Below are 18,768 nucleotides of genomic sequence, written 5' to 3'. Positions count from 1 at the left end.
ACAAGGATAATCTTTTGTTCTTACCAGCTTTAGAAACAAACAATGATCTCAGTTCCCAAAAAAACATGTGGCCTAATCATAGTAGCTCTATAATCCAGGAAGTTGCATAATAAATGTTTTTATTTTTGTCAGAAAAATTGGAACAGCAATGATGATTCAGCCTTAATGATCTTTTAGCTTGTCTTTCTTAGAAATTCAGAAAGGATTTCTGGAAAATAATAAGGTATATTGAAATAATATTTATATAGAGATTGGCTGTTTTTAAGAAGAGAAACAATATATTTAAGTCCTGTTGCATTAAAAGCATTTTTAGCTAATTATATTTGGGAGAAAACATAGCCTGCCTTCTTTTTCTCAACCCAAGTACTATCAAGGACAAAATCATAATCAAGGACAACTTTACTAAAAATGTATAAGTAATATTCTAATAACCCAATTCAAGTCTCTCTGTAGAGGTGTAAGCTCTGCATGTAGTCTTAATTGAACAGTAGGAAAAACAAAAGGAAAATCTCAGTCTGAATCCTCATGCTGAGATAGCTCTCATGGATAATATATGGTGTTTTGTAAAACAAAAAAAAAAGATGAAGAACTGATTTTCAAGTGCTTGTAACTGCTTTATAGCAAAGATTCTGACTTTCAGCACCCTGAATAGTTTCGTAGTTCAATACTATTGGGTACATTCAATTTCACTTATTCATAATATTCTATGTTTGTTATGTGTGTATTTGAGGACATATATACACATTGTAGTTTTTTTTTTATCAATAACTATTCCATATTCTAACAGAAATACAGTCTTCAGTTAAACAAATATCTAGGGTCATTTGAGGCACAGTTACAGTTTTTTCCTTATACAATAAAAAAATTTCCTCTTTGACAATTTCCCTACCAATATGATGGAATGGAGCTATCATCAGTTGTGGAACCAGAGATGGTGTATGTCTTTTACTACCTTTGTAACCTTGACCAGATTACTCTAGACCTCATCTATATTTTCCTCATGCATGAAATGTGAGGATTGATCTAAGGATCTTTTAAGTTCCAGTCCTAAATCTATGATCCAGTGAGAATGACTGTACCTATTCCAAAGTGGTTATTAAACCAAATAGTATCCTTATTTTCTAAATCAGACACATGGCCCATGAACCTCATGCAGTCCACAACATTCCTGAGTACAGGCCAAAACAGACCAGAATGTAATTGGGAAATATCTAACAAAATATCAAACAAAATATAGATAAAAATATAATAAAACATGGATGATATGACATTTTAAAACTAAATCAATACGTAGTCCTATGGTGAACTTTGTATATGGATTAGTGACCCCTGTTTCTGTCTGGATTTGGTATTCACTGCTTTAAACCATAAACCCATAACACATCTCTTTAATCTTTAAAATTATTTGGCTTTCCCAGTGATGAGGGATGTTTTCTAGGAAGGCAGTGTCTCCCCGTCCCTGAGGGAAAACAGTCCAGAGTCAGTAGTCATGATAGAGAACTCAGATGGGTTGTTCCCTTACTGGCAGATTTTGCCATGGCCATGACACATAAGACAATTGAAAAATCACATGGAAGTCTGATTCTAGAAAGTTCTCCAATGTGGTTGCCAAAAACACACAGCAACATAGAGGAGAAAAACAGGCACATTTTATAGAACTCCCCAAGTGCTCATTTCTGAAGCCATTAGAAAATATGAGATGGGATTTCTGGGATTCATAAAAAGAGGCTATAAATTTCACATAATGTGATAGGCAGGTCACCCATAAAATATTCAACTTATACTAATTCTTCATATATATATGCATTGTCCCTCAAGTATTGATGCCATTTTAATAATTGCTGCCTTTCCTTAGCATATATTCAGTATTTTTGGAGTGTTGCATGAAAAGAATGATAGACTTGATAGACTTGTAGTCCACAGGGACCAGAATTCAAATTTTATCTTTTCCATTCACTTTGCCATTTAGGCAAGTCTCCATCAGTTAAATAAGAACTGGAATGGATAAGCATGCTGTCTCCCCAGTCTAGAGTGATAACCTGAGGATATAGAACAGTGAAGAACCATTAAGAACATCTAATACAATCCCCTCATTTTACAGATGAAGTTGTTTTTCAGTCATTTATCAGTGATGCTGGGCTCTCCATGACACCATTTAGGATTTTCTTAGTAAAGAAGTAACTTGCCATTTCCTTCTTCAGCTCATTTTTTTGATGAAGAAATTGAAGCAAACAAGGATAAGTTCCTTACCCAGAGTCACACAAGCCTGGTGTTCTATTTACTATGTCACTCAACTATCTTTACAGATGAAGAGAGAAAGGTCAAGTGACTTGTCCAGAGTAATATGGGTAACAAGTAGAAGAGTCAAGATTCAAATATAGGTTGACTGATTTTTAATTCAAGAGTTATTCCAACAATATAATACTCTCACCTACTACTTTGTTTTATGTCACAGGGGGAGTGGGGAACCTTTTTTTTTTCTGCCAGGGGACATTTGGATATTTATAACATCATTCACAGGCCATTTGAAATTATCAGCTCAAAAATTATCCTGCTATGTTTGGTCAAATATTTAATTAATTCACCCCTAAAAAACTCCTAGATTTATTGAGTTTTGAGTCCTGCCTGCAATTACCTTGGCAGCACCAGATCAAATGATTTCAAGGGCTATATCCATGATTTGGACATTACCCACCCCTACTCTACTATATCACTTGATATTTTATATTATTAAATATATATTTGTGATTATGTCTGATGGCAGCCAAGTGAAAAATGGATAGCGTGCTAGACGTGGAGTCAAGAAGATTCATCTTCCTGAGTTCAAATCTGACTTCAAGGCACTTTTAGCTTTGTGATCATGGGCAAGTCACTTAAGCCTGTTTGCCTCAATTTTCTCATCTGCAAAAAAATGACTTGGAGAAGGAAATAGCAAACCACTCCAGCATTTCCCACCAAGAAAATGCCAAGAAAACCCCAAATGGGAACACAAAGCATCAGACTCAATTGGAAAGTGACTTAACAATAATGATGACTTTTCTTACCACTAAAACTAAATTTCATAAGGACAAGAAATATGTCTTATTTGACCTCTGCAACTCCCACAGCCTCTGGAACAATGCTCTACATATATTACATATTTAATCACTTTTTAAAATAAAGTTTGAATTCTAGTGACACAGTGGAGACAATCCTAAGCCTGGAGTCAGGGAGACTTGAATTCAGAATCAATCTTAGAACTAGCTGTGTGACCCTGTTCCAATCACCTAACCTCTGTCTTATCTCTCTTTCTCTCAGGTTTGTTGTGAGGATCAAATGAGATCCTATCTGTAAAGTGCTTAGCACAATGTTTGGTGCTAATAGGCCCTATAAAATACTTGTTCCTTCCATCTCTCTCTCTTACATATATCAAGTGAGTTCTGGATTAAACCATCTTTAAAATTCTTTACTTAAGTCTAGCTCCTTGTGATTCCTCTTAACTGAAATTTAAAACATTTGTTTTTTATTTTTGTTCAGTCATTTTAGTCGACTCCAACTCTTCATATCCCCATTTGGGGTTTTCTTGGCAGAAACACTGGAGTGGCTTGCTGTTTCCTTCTCCAGTTCATTTTACAGATGAGGAAACTAAGGCAAACAGGTTTTAAAAACTTTCCCAGAATCGTACAGTTAGTACACATCGGAGTGCAGATTTGAACTCAGGTTTTCCTGACTCCAGGCCTGTCACTCAATTTATTGTACCACCTAGTTAGCCTGGTGCTCCCCTCAAAAAAGGTGTTTACAAACCAAGAAAGACATGAATAAAATTTACAGAGAAAATACAGGAACATAGATGTTAAACCAGTATATTAACAGATACATCACATATAGATCAAGGATAGGAATATATTAGAAGTGGAAGACAAAGATTCAGGAGGTGGCTGGATTGGACAGTGGGGATATGAACCTTCCAAAATCCTTGGCTGGTGGAGGCAAAGTGAGGAGAAGCTATTATACCTCTACAACTTTTCATAGGAAAGATGACAGTAAGTGCCAGAGTATCACACCTGTCCTTTATATTACACTTTACTATTTCACAATTGCTGTCTCTTTTTACCCTCACTATAATACTGGAATAATGTACAAAAAACACAAGGCTAGAAAGCATCAGATGAGACCTCTAAACCAAGCCATTCCTCACTCTCTATATGATATGATTCCCCAAAACTCAATATGGTACATCAATCCTAATGAAATTTATTTTTTGTTGATCCATAACTGACCCCCTCAACCTTTCCTTGGCCCACACTGGCCGTGGAGAACATTGGATATGTGATGAAGCCTCCATCCCTTGGATGCCCTCAAGTTTGCAAAGGTCACTTTTGGATAGCACTCTAGCATCTGCTTTTTCTCTGTTCAACCCTAGAATTATTCCTTAGGGACCATATCATTTGTCCGTGAAGCTGGGTCAGTCTGCTCCCGCTTGACCTTTCCTTTGCTGCATTAAAGCAAATGTCCCACAGAATCATCTCCTTATCATTTCAGATGTTTCAGTATTTTGACAAAGCACAGTCTGAATTATGATTTGCTTGAGAAAGCTCATTTATATCCCAGACCTCCACCTGGTTCTCATGCCGCATTCATTTCTGATGTGTATTAATTTCTTTCCTTTTCTTTTCATCTCCACTGCAGGCTGTCATGGTTTCCCTGCTGACGGATTACTCACCACAGCTGCAGAAGCCTACATTCTGATGCTTTGGCTCTTTCCAAGGGGGAGAAAATATTCTATTGCAACAGAATATTCTAGTCCATGGGGAAGTGGAGAGAGGAGGAGAAGGGGATCAAAGAAAGGGGCCATTCCCTAATGTGGATTGAACAATATTGTTTTGATGTTGTGAAATCCTATACAATGTTGAAGCTCTGCCATTTGTTGTTGTTGTTGCCTCATTGTTAAAAGCTCTTTAGGTTTTGTGTTTAGCTTGTACCTTTTAAATGTTATTTAGCGATTGAATTTGAGTATTCATTTAGCAGTTGTTGGAGTTTGCCACTGCAGCATGAGAAAACAGAACTTGCAACGCAGGTTATGTGACTTATTTGTGATAGCCTAATGAATCATTACCTGCAGTGATTTGCACATTAAAATTTCACCCTATGAACTGTTGAGTAGATCTGTAATAATAATGATAAATAATAATAATGATAACAACATCACATTTATAAAACTGTTTAAGCATTACAAAAATGTTTTCCCCATAGAGACCAGTTAGGTTCCTTTCATGCCCTTTTGGAAGGAGATAGCATTCCTTGACTACCAGCAAGGTCATATAATTTACCTTCCAATTGAATTACACTATTAAGAATGCGAGCAGGACAGACCGGACATTCTGTTGTGGAAGACTTAACTATGGCCAAACTCTGTAGTTATTTTCCAGTGTTTCCAGGAAGGCAGGGGTTTGGATTGTTTTAAAAGAGAAATCTAGCTACTCTTAAAAGAATGTTTAGAGTTAGAACACTGGAGTAGCCCTTGCAAGGAAATGGAACATCTCTGTTTACATAGCTAAACACATGTGTCCTATCCAGGAGAGAAACAAACATTTTTATAAGCAATCAACAATCAGCAAAAAGGCTTAAATGCCAAATTTTTTCCCCATTGACTTTAAGTTACTTTCAACCTGAATTCAAATACTTCTGCCATTAGCTGCCTATGGACAAAGATTCTTTTGATTCTCTGATTCTTTTTTTCCATAAAATGGTGATAATGGTACCTATAATATGTGTTTCTGAAGGTGAAAGGCTGGAAGGTTCCAATGAGATGATGTATGTAAATCATTAAAACTCTAAGCACATTTCAATCATTATTATTACTATCATGATTCACCTCCAGTTATACCTGTAGAGCTGTTAGCGCTTAAGGGATATTTCTTTCTCTAAGTTTCTATTTTATACGACCTAAATCTATATCACTATATATTGCCTTCTTAGAATCAAAATCAGATTCATGTATTTTGAAAGTATTCATGCATTTTGTAGAATATTATTTTATAATCAGTTAATCAGACCTCAAAAAGGTAAGTGCTTCTTCAGAAGGAAGAGTAAAACAAGTAAAATCATTTCCTTGGCATTCCACCTAGTGGTATTATAGTTGTAGATTGGCCATCTATGACCTTAATAAATCAGCAGGAGATAAATTATGTATGAGATGTTCATTGAAGAAGCCATAAAATTGTTTATGCAAAAAAGTCTTTCTCCCATAAACTGCCAAAGATAGCTTTGACTTGTAGAGGATTTCAATAAAAGGTAGTTACTGGAAAAAATGAAAGAGAACTGAGCTGATTTTTTTCAAGGAAAAGTTTGATCTTGGGTGTAACCTGGACTTGAACTGTGAATCATCTCATAGTCAAGTTACCTGTCAAGGGTAACTCCTGTTTAGAAGCAACAATTTCCAGAATTATTTTCCAAACAGAAAAAAAACCACTTAAGTGCCAAAACTCTTTCTAGGGAGCCCTTAAATAATTGGTCATGTATAAACGTCAGCTCTGCCCCCCTGCTAACAGTTCAGGGTACTTGGTCTCAAGGACAACCCTTTGATTATATGTTGTTTTTGGCCTATTTACCACTTCTGTTTTATTCTTAGAAACCCATTCTCTCTCAGGATCAAACTCCCCTGGACATTTTCTTCCCATCTCCTCTTGCTTAATGAAACAGAGATCATTCCTCACAACAGTTAGTGCTTGTCTCCCCTTGATGTTTTCCTGGCTAGAAGTGGGGGGTCATGGAATACTCCTCCCTATGACCATTGCTATGTTCTCCCTCAATCACCATTATTCAACCCCTGCCCCATCTGTTGATTTAACCCTGTTCAAACCCTTGGAATTGAATATTTGGTCCCGGAGGTAAGAAAGTCACTAGGGCTTATGGAGCATAGAGGGGTCATGGTCATAAGAAGAAAGGAATTTGATCCTAGTCTCTTGTTCCTCCAGCCCTCAAATCAATGTTCTTTCCTTTCTTAAAGGAGTTCAGCATATGGATCACAATTTTTCTTTTCATAACACCTGTCCTCCCAGTTGGGGGTCTCCACTTTTCATGTTAATGCCCAACTCAGATGTTCCAGTTCATCGGTCTTTTCAGCTTTCAGAACTGACATCTTCAGGAAATCTGTCATCCTCAGGAATGGCCATAGCTTACCCCTCAGCATCACCCCAGACTTTGGTTCACTACTCAGGTGATGCTGCAGTCAGATAGTGTTTACAGAATGTCAGACCTTGTGTTAAATCCTGGGAATGCAAAAGCAAAAAATAGTCTCTATCCTCTTGACATGTAAATAACTAGGTACACCTGTGAGAAGTACAAAGTAAGTGCAAAGGTGTATGAATGAGGAGGCGTGAGCAGTGAGGGAAACTAGACTTCCTGAAAAAAAGGTTGGCTTTGAGCAGAGTTGGAAGGAAGCCAAGGAAAACAGGAAATGGAGATGAGGGAACACAGCCTTCCAGAGACTGAATGTCATATTCAAGGCTCATATACTGCATTTTCGAGCATTTATTTGGTAAGGAATAAAAACTGAGAATCCCAGAGAGGTAATAAAGGGACAGGTAATAGTATATTTTAAATGCCAAACAAGATTTTATATTTGGTCCTGAAGGTAAGAGAGAGTCAATGGAGCTCATGAAGAAGAGAGAAAATATTTTTAAAATGATTTTGATTATAATTTCCTATTCATCATTTCCTCTGCTTTATATATATATATATATATATATGTATGTATATCCTAATTCTATTCTTTGTCCTCTCCATGACCACTAATTCCACCATCCCTCCCACCATTACTACCTGGGTCCTAGCTTCTCTTTTTCCTATAGCTAAGCAGTTCCACTATATACTGTTTTCTACTAGGCAGTCCTTTGATTCATTATCCTCTTGTTCATGTCCTCCCAGTCCTCAAACTTGGGTTCCCCTCCACTAACCATCTTCTCTGCTGCTACTTCCAAGTGTCCAGTTACTGTTGATGGTAATCATGAATCTATTTACTGGGTCATGAGAAAATAAGGCTAACTCATTTAAATTGAACTTTCACTTCCAATTAAAAGGCAATTTTTTCTTCATTTTTTAGTTTATTATACTACCTAGGTTGGTTTTCCCAACCTTTCTTCTTTCTCCTAAAGCCTCACTCCTATTTCTCAGGAAGTGACTCTACCTCTTTATTTACTGAGAAAAATAAAGACCTTCTCTCATAAGCACTCTCCTGTCTCTTAGTCTTCATGCATTATTTCTTCCAATGCTTTACTTGAGGAAAGTATCTCTTCTCCTTTATCAAACTAATGCCTCTACTTCAATCCTTGTTCTTTTCCCACTCTCTGAGAGAGCTAGTTCCATCCATCATTCCTGTTCCTACTTTCATATTAAATTCTTCTATCTTCTGGTTCTTTCCTGATACTACAAATATGCTCAGGTTTCCAATTTTATATTGGCACTCAGGACTCCTTCCAGAGGGAAGCCAGATATATTTCCCTCTTCCCTATTCCCTATTCTAAATGTAGCCCTTGCTAGTCAGTGTGGTTCTGGCATGCTTCTAGCCACCAGTTTCTACTAGCTCTCTAGCCTCAATTGAGATAAGTTCTTTATTATGGAATATTTACTTTGAAGGTGTAGCAAGCACAGAAATGCCAACATTTTCCCCAGTACTTGAGACATACTTACTCTTATACCACTCTGGAGAAGTGTCTGGAGAGAATGAATTCAAACTTAACAGAGTTTTCACTGTATTTTTTAGACTGAGCTAGGAAGGTCACTCAAAACTTTACTTCTTATTTCCTGGGATCCTGCAAAGGTTCCAATAACCTTTGCCTAATGCAAGAAAGGACAAATGCAGATGCAAAGACCAGAAGCCAATATGCTTCATCCAAAGCACAGGGTCATATGTCAGTTTTGGATAATGAGGGCCCAAGGTCACTCTCCTGATGTCATTATCTCTCTTGATCGGCAGAAAAGAGATCAAAGCAAGGGCTAGGACCTGACTAATGTCTCCATCAACATAGCCAATTAACTATCCGACTCCTCACTACATGGTGAGTAGAACTATACATGCTTCAAACTGGAGAACACATTATGTTGTTCAAGAAGCAGAGCTCATTGTCTCTTCTATGTTAGGGATGACACTTGGCCACTGTTAGTACTTTAAAAAGAAAAACCAGGAAGCTTTATTTGACTCTGCCATAATTTCAAACTTCTATTAAGTATTTTTTATGGCACTATGTCATCTGACAGAAATGAACAATTAAGCTAACCTCAAATATTACCATTTTGCAACTGGGTGATGCAAAGGACAGAGCACTGGGTCTGGAGCTAGGAAAACCTAAATTCAAAGGCAGCCTAAGACTTACTAGCTGGGTGACCCTGGCTAAATCACTTAGTCTCACTTTTTTTTTAATTGTAAAATGGGAATGACAACACAAAACTCCCCAAGTTGCTTTGAGGATCAAATGAGAGTATGTTTATAAAACCTTTAACATGGTGCTGGAGGTATAGTTTTGTTGTTATTGAGTTGATTTTCAATCCTCTCTTACTCTTCATGAATTCTTTTCGGGATTTTCTTGGCAAAGAAAGAGGAGTTTCCCATTTCCTTCTGTAGCACATTTTTCAGATGAGGAAACTGAGGCTAACAGGGTTAAGTGATTTGCATAGGGTCACAGAATTAGTGTCTGGAATCATAATTGACTCAGGTCTTCCTGACTTTAGACATGGTGCTCTAGGAACTATGGTGACCCCTAATAGCCCACCTGACACATAGTAGGTGCTTAATAAATTCTTCTTCCCCCTTCCTGCTTCCCCATGATTTCTCATTTCCTGAGTCCCAGTGACCTTTTCCAAGTTTTAGTCCTCTTTGACCTTTCTCTAGCTTCTGACACTTTTGACCAGTCCATCCTGGATACTTGATCCTCCTTTGGCTGCAATGACACTACTTACCCCTTTCTCCTAGCTATTTCCCCCATAGATCCTTTGCTGGATCATCATGCATCACCTGTTCCCCTTAGTACAGGTGTCTCCAAAGTCTCCAGGTACTCTTCTTTCCTTGCATTCACTTTATTGTTGAACTCATCTGTTTCTATGTGTTTGGAAATCACCTTGATGAAAATTTCTATGTCTAGCCCAAATCTGTTGTCAAAACTCCAGTCTCACATGGATGACTGACTACTGATATTCTGCCAATGGTTAAAACTCAGCCTATTTGAGACAGAATTTAATCTTATTCTACATTCCCCCCTAATAAAATTCTCTCTTTCTATTGAGGGTACCAACATCCTCTCATTTACCCAACTTTATATAAATTATTTTCTCTCTTTATCTTCAATATTTAATAAATTGCTAAGTCCTATTTATTTGTTTTATGCAAGAACTCTTGCACTGGCCCTTTTCCTATCCATCATCATCTTTTACCTGGTCTTTTGCTAGTCCCTCCTATTTGCTCTTCCTACATTCAGATACTCCCCATACATGCAAAAATATCTTTGCTAAAGCACAATTGTCAAATCACTCCATCAATCAAAAAATCTCCAGGAACTTTCTATCAAACTATCTAAAATCTGGCTCCAATCTACCTTTCAACCTTATTCTTGCCTCCTCCTCCTCATCTCCATATTCTACTATCCGGCTAAATAAGAATACTAGCTATATTAGTACCCTACTGCTATACACTACATTCAAGTTTTCACATCTGTGCCTCAAAATAAACCGTCCTTCATGTCTGGGATGCATTCTATTCCTCCAGTCCTGATCCAGAAACCTTTACTTTTTTCAAGTCTAAGTTCAAGTCTCACTTTCCTCCATGAAGCCTTTATTGATGCCCCAATCACCCCACATTTATTAATACTCTGTCTCTGTTTCTTCCCTCCAATGATCTTTTATGCATATTTGTTTATGTAGTTTGAATGACATATAGTCTCTTACATGTCTTTGTGGTCCTAAAACCTAGTCTAGTATCTTGTACATAGTAGGAGTTTTATAAATGCTTATTGGAATGACCTAAGTTGAATTGATCAGAAAGAGTTTCATGAAGACTGTCAAATCTGATATAAAATATATTCAAATAATGGGAGAAAGGAAGAAGGGAAGTCAGAAAGAGAAGTACATTTGTGGGGACAGGTGATAGATGATGATCCAACAAAGGATCTATGGAGGAGATAGCTAGGAGAAAGGGGTAAGTAGTGTCACTGCAGCCAAAGGAGGATTTATTATCCAGGATGGACTGGTCAAAATGTAAATACATAAAAGGAGAGAGAAATTAATAGATAGGTGAGATCTGACTTGTAGAATATTTTTAAAATTTAACATTATCCTCTATGGCACAATAAAGTAGGAAGCCATTGAATGGATTGGAGTAAAAGAATGACATAAGGGAAGTGGTACACCAGGAAGATTTGTGGGTGAACAGATAGCTATCCCAGTTGTCTAGTCATGAAATGAAAAGGTGTGGCAGTACTGAGGATAAAGGGGCATTTTTAATGAAAAGTTGACAGGACTTGGTGATTGTCTGGAAATGAAAGAGAAATGAAATAGGAAACTCTAGATACAGAACCTATACTATGCACATTACTAAAAGAAGATTAGCATCATGGGCTCAGTTTATTCCTCTGTAAAGGGGATAAAATTTGCTTTCCACCTTCTTTCCAGGGATAAGATGAGTTTAAGTAATCATCAATACTCACTATTATGTAGAATTTCAAGTCTTATGAAGTACTTTTCTCACATTCATCCTAAGAATTAGGTATCACAAATATTAGAATTCTCATTTAAATTGATGAGAGAAGTGAGACTTAGGGATGTGATTATATGTCTTGGATGTGGAGGGAATGAGATGGAAAATATATGACCACACCATGTCAAATGTGCTTTGAAAGCTTGGCAAAGCATTTATTCTAGACGATGAACTAGAACTGGGAAAAGTTATGTAAGATGGTGGATCTATAGAGTTGATTTTTTAGTCTTGCCTTTCAGAGGAATAGATCGACCAAGGTCAGAGCTCTTAGGTATTTTTCAATAGCTCCTTAGTAGATGTGAGTGATGAAAAGATCATGAAACTGTTATTAATGCCCTTCTGTTCTTCCCTTTTCATCAGCCAATATTTCTAAGTGGTGTTGGTGAAAACTCAGAGCTACAAACGTTGCCATCAATTTCCTTGACCATGCTCTTCAATAATTAAATTATTAGTCCTTTCAGTGTCCTTGTGATGAGATTATAAATATTTAAGTAAGAATGAACATTTATTCTCACTATTTAAATGCATGGCCTTTTACCTCCATCAGGATGGAGGACTGTGTAATCACAGGCAGAGGCCAGAAGAAGCATTCTAAAAGTGGAAATCTCAGCCCCCTCTTCTCTCTTTAAAAGACTAAGAGATGGTTCTCCTGGCTGACTTCTGAGGGTAGTGGAATCAAGTACTACTCCATTGTCATGAGATTTTGGTAATGAGAATTGCCCACTATTTCCAAGAAACTAAAAAGCATTCCATAGGTCACTCATAGAAAAAAAAAGAATGCTTATTACATTTCTGTGATATAGTATATGGTCAGAGTTAAAACCTTTCCTGAGATCTCTAAATAGCCATCCTTTAAGTGGTGATCTCTGACTCAATCCCCTTCCTTTGACCACATTGCACAATGTGAGTCCCTCTTCCACTTGAGAATGCGGAAACATAACTTATACTGTATCTTAGGAAAAGAATGATAATAAGCAATTTAAAATACCTATTACATGACCATAAGTATACCAAGAAATTTACAAATATCTTTTTCAACTCTCCTAACAACCCTACATGAGATAGTTGCTATTATTATCCTCATTTTTCAGTTGAGGAAACTCAAGAGGAAATAAGTCAAATGACTTGTACAGGGTCAAACAACTAATAAGTAATTTTTATTTTAGTTTAAATTTTTTTAATTTTTTAAATTTCCCCCATCTATATGCAAAAGCAAGTTTCAAAATTTGTTTCCAAAACCTTGAATTCCAAATTCTCTCCCTTCCTCCCACCCCACTCCCTACATTGAGAAAGCAATTTACTTGATATAGATTAAAAATGTGTAGCCATGAAAAAAGTTACTATAATAGTAATGTTACTACAATAGTAATGTTGTAGTTACTACAAAAGTAAGCATAATCCTCTCCCCCCCCACAACCAAGAAAGAGAAACTGCAATAAAAACAAAGGGAAGGAGAAAAAAGTGTGCTTCCATCTATATTCAGACACCATCAATTCTGTCTTTGGATTGGATAGCATTATTTAGCATAAGTCCATCAGAGAAATTCGCTATTTTTTCCACAGTTGCTATTGCTAGTTAGTTGTATTTCCCTCCATCTTATTCCCCTCACCCCCCCCATTTATTCTATTCTCTCTCCTTTCACCCTGTCCCTCCTCAAAAGTGTATTGTATCTGACTACCCTTTCCCATGATCTTCCCTCTCTTCTGTCACATACACTCCCCCCCAGCCTCCTTTCTCCCATCCTTTTCCTCTATTATTTTCCTCTAAGTTAAGATAGATTTCTATACCCAATTGGGCATGTATGTTATTCCCTCTCTGAGCCATTTCCAATGAGAATAAGGCTCATTCCACTTCACTGCAAAAACTGTTTCTTGCCACTTTTATGTAAAATTAACTTACCCCATTCTACCTGTCCTTTCCCTTTCTCCCAGTACAATCCTTTCTTGCCCATTAACTCCATCTTTTTAATATATTATCTTCAAATTCAACTCTCTCCTATGCCTTGTCTATATGCGCTCCTAACTAATAAATGAGATTATTATATGAGTTATCAGTATCATCTTTACATGTAGGAATATAAGCAGTTCAACATCATTAAAACCCTTATAATTTGCCCTTCCCATCCATCCTCTCTGAGTCCTGTACTTGAAAATCAAACTTTCTATTCAACTATGGTCATTTCCATCTGCAAAGTTTGAAAGTCCCCTATTTCATTGGAAGCCCCTCTTTCCCCCTGAAAGAGTATGTTTAGTTTTGCTGTGTAGTTGATTTTTGGCTGTAATTCAAGCTCTTTTGCCTTCTTGCATATTCCACCCTATGAACCCCTTAATATAGAAACATCAAAATCCTGTGTAATCCTGACTGTGTAACTCCATGAAATTTGACTTGTTTCTTTCTGGTTGCTTGTAGTATTTTCTCTTTAACTTGGGAGTTCTGAAATTTGGCTTTAATATTCCTGGCAGTTTTCATTTTGAGATGTCTTTCAGGAGGTGATTGGTGAATTCTTTCAATTTTGATTTTACCCTCTGCTTCCATGATTTCAGGGGAATTTTCTTGGATAACTTCTTAAAAAATTAGGTCTAGGGTCTTTTTTTTGATCATGACTTTGAGGTATTCCAATAATTTTTAAATTTTCTCTTCTGGATCTGTTTTCCAGGTCAGTTGTTTTTCCAGTGAGATATTTCTTCCAGTTTTTTCATTCTTTTGTTTTCCTTTTATTGTTTCTTGATTTCTTACAAAGTTATCAGCTTCCTTTGGCTCTATTCTACATATTAAGGAATTATTTTCTTCAGAGAACTTTTGTATCTCCTTTTCCATCTGGACAATTCTGCTTTTTAAGGCATTCTCCTCATTGACCTTTTGGACTGCTTTTTCCATTTGACCCAAAATGATTTTTAAGATGTCATCTTCTTCAGTATTTGTTTTTATCTCCTTGACTAAGCTACTGACTTGGTTTTCATGATTTTCCTTATCATTCTCATTTCTCTTCCCAATTTTTCCTCTACCTGCCTTACTTGATTTTCAAAATCTTTTTTGAGCTCTTTCACTGCCTGAGCCCATTTCCTATTTCTCTTGGAAGTTTTGGATACAGAAGCTCTGAGTTTGTTATGTTCTGAATATGAATTTTGATCCTTCAAAGAACCAAAGTAATTGTCTATGGTCAGGTTATTTTTTCCTTTTGTTTGCTCATTTCCCCAGACTATGACTTGATTTTAACTCTTTGTTAAGGTAAGGCTCTGCTCCAGAGTGGAGGATGTATTGTTTCAAGATTTTGATAGTTTTTGCAACTATTTTCAAGGATAACCCTCAGGAACCTCAATTCCTCCAAGATCTCATGAGAGGCTCTGACAGCTCTCCTGGCCTGTGCTCTGATTTGTGGATGACCACAAGTACTCCTCTCTGCCCTGGAGCTGTGAGAAGAGTCCCAGATCCTCTGCAGGCCATTAGCTCTGTTGTGCTTCTGCTCCTCTTCCTGATCCTGGGGCCCCAGACTGAGACCTGGATCTGAGTAAGGGAGAAGCAACAGAGTCCTGCCTTAGGGAGAGGAAAGAGACTTCTAGAATCTCCTCTGATCCCATTACCATCAGTGGCCTGAGCACTCTGGAAGCAGCTCCTCAAGCCTGCTCCTGGTGGGAGCCAGGTCTGCATTAGACAACACTTCACTTTCACTCTGGTGCAGCAGGGTTTTCCTGCCAAGTTTCCCAATTGTCCTTGGTAATCCCTGGGCGGAGTGGTCTGGAAACCACCACTGCTGTCACAGATCCAGGAACTCTGGAGTCTGTTTCTGGATGGCTGGAGCTGGTTCACTCTGGCATGGCATGGACTATGCTGCAGACACTTTCAAATCCTAGTATAACCGACACTTGCTATGGATCTTCCAAGTTGTATTGGGCTGGAAAATTGTTTCATTTAGTCTTTTTGTGGGTTCTGCAACTCTAGAATTTAGTTAGTCATTTTTAAAGGCATTTGGAGTTATTTGGGGGAGAATTTGTGAGAGTCCCTGCCTTTACTCTGCCATTTTGTGCCCCACCCCATAACTATTAAGTATCTAAGGCTGGAACTGAACTCAGATCTTCTTGACTCCAGACAAATGCTCTATCCACTTTGCAACACTGCTGCCTAGAAGCTATCACACTTCTATACTAGGAGCTAAGTAGAATGGGTTTATCCTGAATCTGGAGTATATGGGAATTAAGATGATCCTTTGTAAGGGACTTAATAGTCGTGCTGAATTCAAATTTAGAGCTTCCAGTGCCCCAAAGAGAAAAAAATACAATATTAAGTATTTTTTTATGGTGGGAAAAGGAGTCCAGATCCAGGATTTCATCAGTTTAGAGAACTCTTTTTTTTTTTAGGGTTTTTTTTTTTTTGCAAGACAATGGGGTTAAGTGGCTTGCCCAAGGCCACACAGCTAGGTAATTATTATGTGTCTGAGGTCAGATTTGAACTCAGGTACTCCTGACTCCAGGGTTGGTGCTCTATCCACTGTGCCACCTAGCTGCCCCTAGAGAACTCTTAATGTGGAATTTCCCTCATCTGATGCATAAGGGAAATTATTTATAATTTGTAGATATCAAGAGAGATACCTGAAACATTGAATGGTTAAGTAGGCACACATCCTTCATGTATTAGAAACAGGATGTGAACCTAGGTCTTCTTGACTCTAAGATATATCCAGTGTTCACTAGGTCACCCTGCCTAACTATATCACATTTATATAAAATCATATAGTATATCCATATATACTCATATATGAACAAAGTATGCATTAAACCCTTACTAATTGCCAAGAAAATAGGTGGCGCAATATAGAGTCCTAGACCTGAGTCAGGAGTACTCATCTTCCTGAGGTCATATCTGGCCCACAACGCATATTAGTTGTGTGACCCTGGGCAAGTCACTTAACCCTGCTTGCCTCAATTTCCTCAACTGTGAAGTGAGATGAAGAAAATGGCAAGCCACTTCAGTATATTTGCCAAGGAAACCTCAAATGGGGTCACAACTGAAACTGAAACAAATGAACAGAAAAAAATGTGCAAAACACTGAGCTAAGGTATGATGATCCCTATTCACATTTTAATTAGAATTCACTTCTAATGGAGAATACAACACATATACTAGCTTTCAGCTGAAATTCAAAGTTTAAGTCTCACTTGGTCCTGGGCTTAGAGTATGACAAAAAAAGAGAAGTAAATACTGCTTTAATGTGATTTCCACTGATAAAATTATGTCAGTTTCTTATGTTGAATCATTTGATAGTACTAAAGTTCCGGGTTTTCAATAGTTGTATCTGTGGTACCTTGCAGAAGAAGTTATCAAGCTGCATCTTCAAAGGAACTATTCCAACATTTCTTCAGTTCAGGATCCTAGAATTTATATGGATGGAGAAAGTAGATTGTTAATTACATAGAAGCTCTAAATAAATTTCTTCAGAAATTTATAGTTGGAGAAGCAATTTCCTTACAATATGAAGGAAGGAAATATGGGTATTAGAGAGAAGCTTTGATATTTGACAAAGACCTGGAAGACAGGACCTTAGGGAGGCTAGGTGGGGCAATGTTTAGAGTACCCGCCCTGGAGTCAGGAGTACCTGAGTTCAAATCTGGCCTCAGACACTTAATAATTACTTAGCTGTGTGGCCTTGGGCAAGCCACTTAACCCCCATTTGCCTTGCCAAAAAAAAAAAAAAGACAAGATCTTGCTTTGAAAATAAGCCACTTTGTGACCTTGAGTCCCTCATAACCCTCCTCTGGGTCTCAGATTGTCCTTTATAAAAAAAAAAAATTGGATTTCATTGGATATCTAAGTTCCCTTTCAGTACAAAAATTCATTAGTTCCAGTTTTCCAGATAAAGAAAGAGAAGTTCAGAGAAGTTTCATAGGCTAATGATTACAGAACTACTAAAGAGGAGATCCAGTGGGTCACTCTAGTGAGGACTCTGTACTTTGGGCAGTGGTGTGAGTTTGGGAAGGAAGCCATGACAAAAAGGGGTGAGGATGGAGATAGTGAAGACTAACCCTTAGCTCACAGTTCCTACCGCACCAGAAAATATATAAAAATCACAACAGTTCACTTTGAAAAAGACTGGTATTGCTTGTGGAAAAGTGGCAGCTAGAGAGTTATTGTGAAACGATACACTTCACATACAAAGAGTGTATTCTCATTGTTTTCTCCTGGAAGAATTCAAGTAGAATAAACTTGAATTTTCAAAATATTCCCTGCTATATCAATCACATTGGAACAAATTCATATTTTTAAAACACTTATGTTAATAGAAATGACTATATTCAACTGGATCTATGATGATGCAGATCACAATCTTTAACTTGCTCACTTTGCAATTCTGGTCCATATTAACCATAATAGGTCCATTTCAATATGCTGGAGGTCATTCTTTCTTGCTCTGTCCTCTCAAGGCAAGGATATGAGTGGAACATTTGGGATATACTTAGATCTCTTACTTTCACCACATAAATGATTTCTTTAAATCATATATTTATTATTAAATTTCTTACTCCTATTTTTCTTCAAAGTTTTTTTTTTATTTTATGTTGTAGCCTGTTCATTGTCCATTGTCCATTTCATGATAATAATTTCAATTCTTCAAAGACTGTTGCAATCTCTATCTTGTAGTCACCTAATAACACTGGTAGAACATTGATATTAAAAAGATGGGTCTTTGTTTTAAACAGAAACCTCTTACCTTTACATTATGAACATTTTCTTTGAGAAAAGACTGGGGAGAGGCCATTGCAAGGCAACAGAGGAGGAAGTTGCAGTACAATTTCCTTAAATACTCCCGTAATTATCTAGGTGGCAGAGTAGAATCAGGAGGACAGGAGTTCTAATCCAACCTCAGATGCTTGACTCTTACTAGCTATGTGACCTTGGGCAAGTTACTTAACCCCGATTGCCTTCCATTCATGGTCATCTCCAGTTGTCCTGATTCATATCTGGCTACTGGACTCTGATGACTGAAGTGGAAAGTGAAGCTGGTGACTTAGCATGGCACCCCCTCACTAAAATCCAATTCATGTACTTTT

At 37.3% G+C, this 18,768-nt stretch overlaps 1 protein-coding gene across 3 annotated transcripts in view; it reads left to right on the top strand.

The window, feature by feature from the left end:
- The window catches only part of OTC (ornithine transcarbamylase), a 73,240-nt gene extending 66,927 nt beyond the window's left edge, over nt 1–6,313 (top strand). For all 3 annotated transcript variants that reach the window (XM_074214185.1, XM_074214184.1, XM_074214183.1), the window contains one exon: nt 4,669–6,313. In XM_074214185.1, coding sequence (XP_074070286.1) covers nt 4,669–4,728 — 60 coding nt within the window. In that variant the 3' untranslated portion in view covers nt 4,729–6,313. The remainder of the gene's footprint in view (nt 1–4,668) is intronic.
- The last annotated feature ends 12,455 nt before the right edge of the window (nt 6,314–18,768 follow it).

This window comes from Macrotis lagotis, chromosome 1 (genome assembly GCF_037893015.1).
Source record: "Macrotis lagotis isolate mMagLag1 chromosome 1, bilby.v1.9.chrom.fasta, whole genome shotgun sequence".
Taxonomy (NCBI): Eukaryota; Metazoa; Chordata; class Mammalia; order Peramelemorphia; family Peramelidae; genus Macrotis; species Macrotis lagotis.
This window is presented reverse-complemented; position numbering and strand designations above follow the sequence as displayed.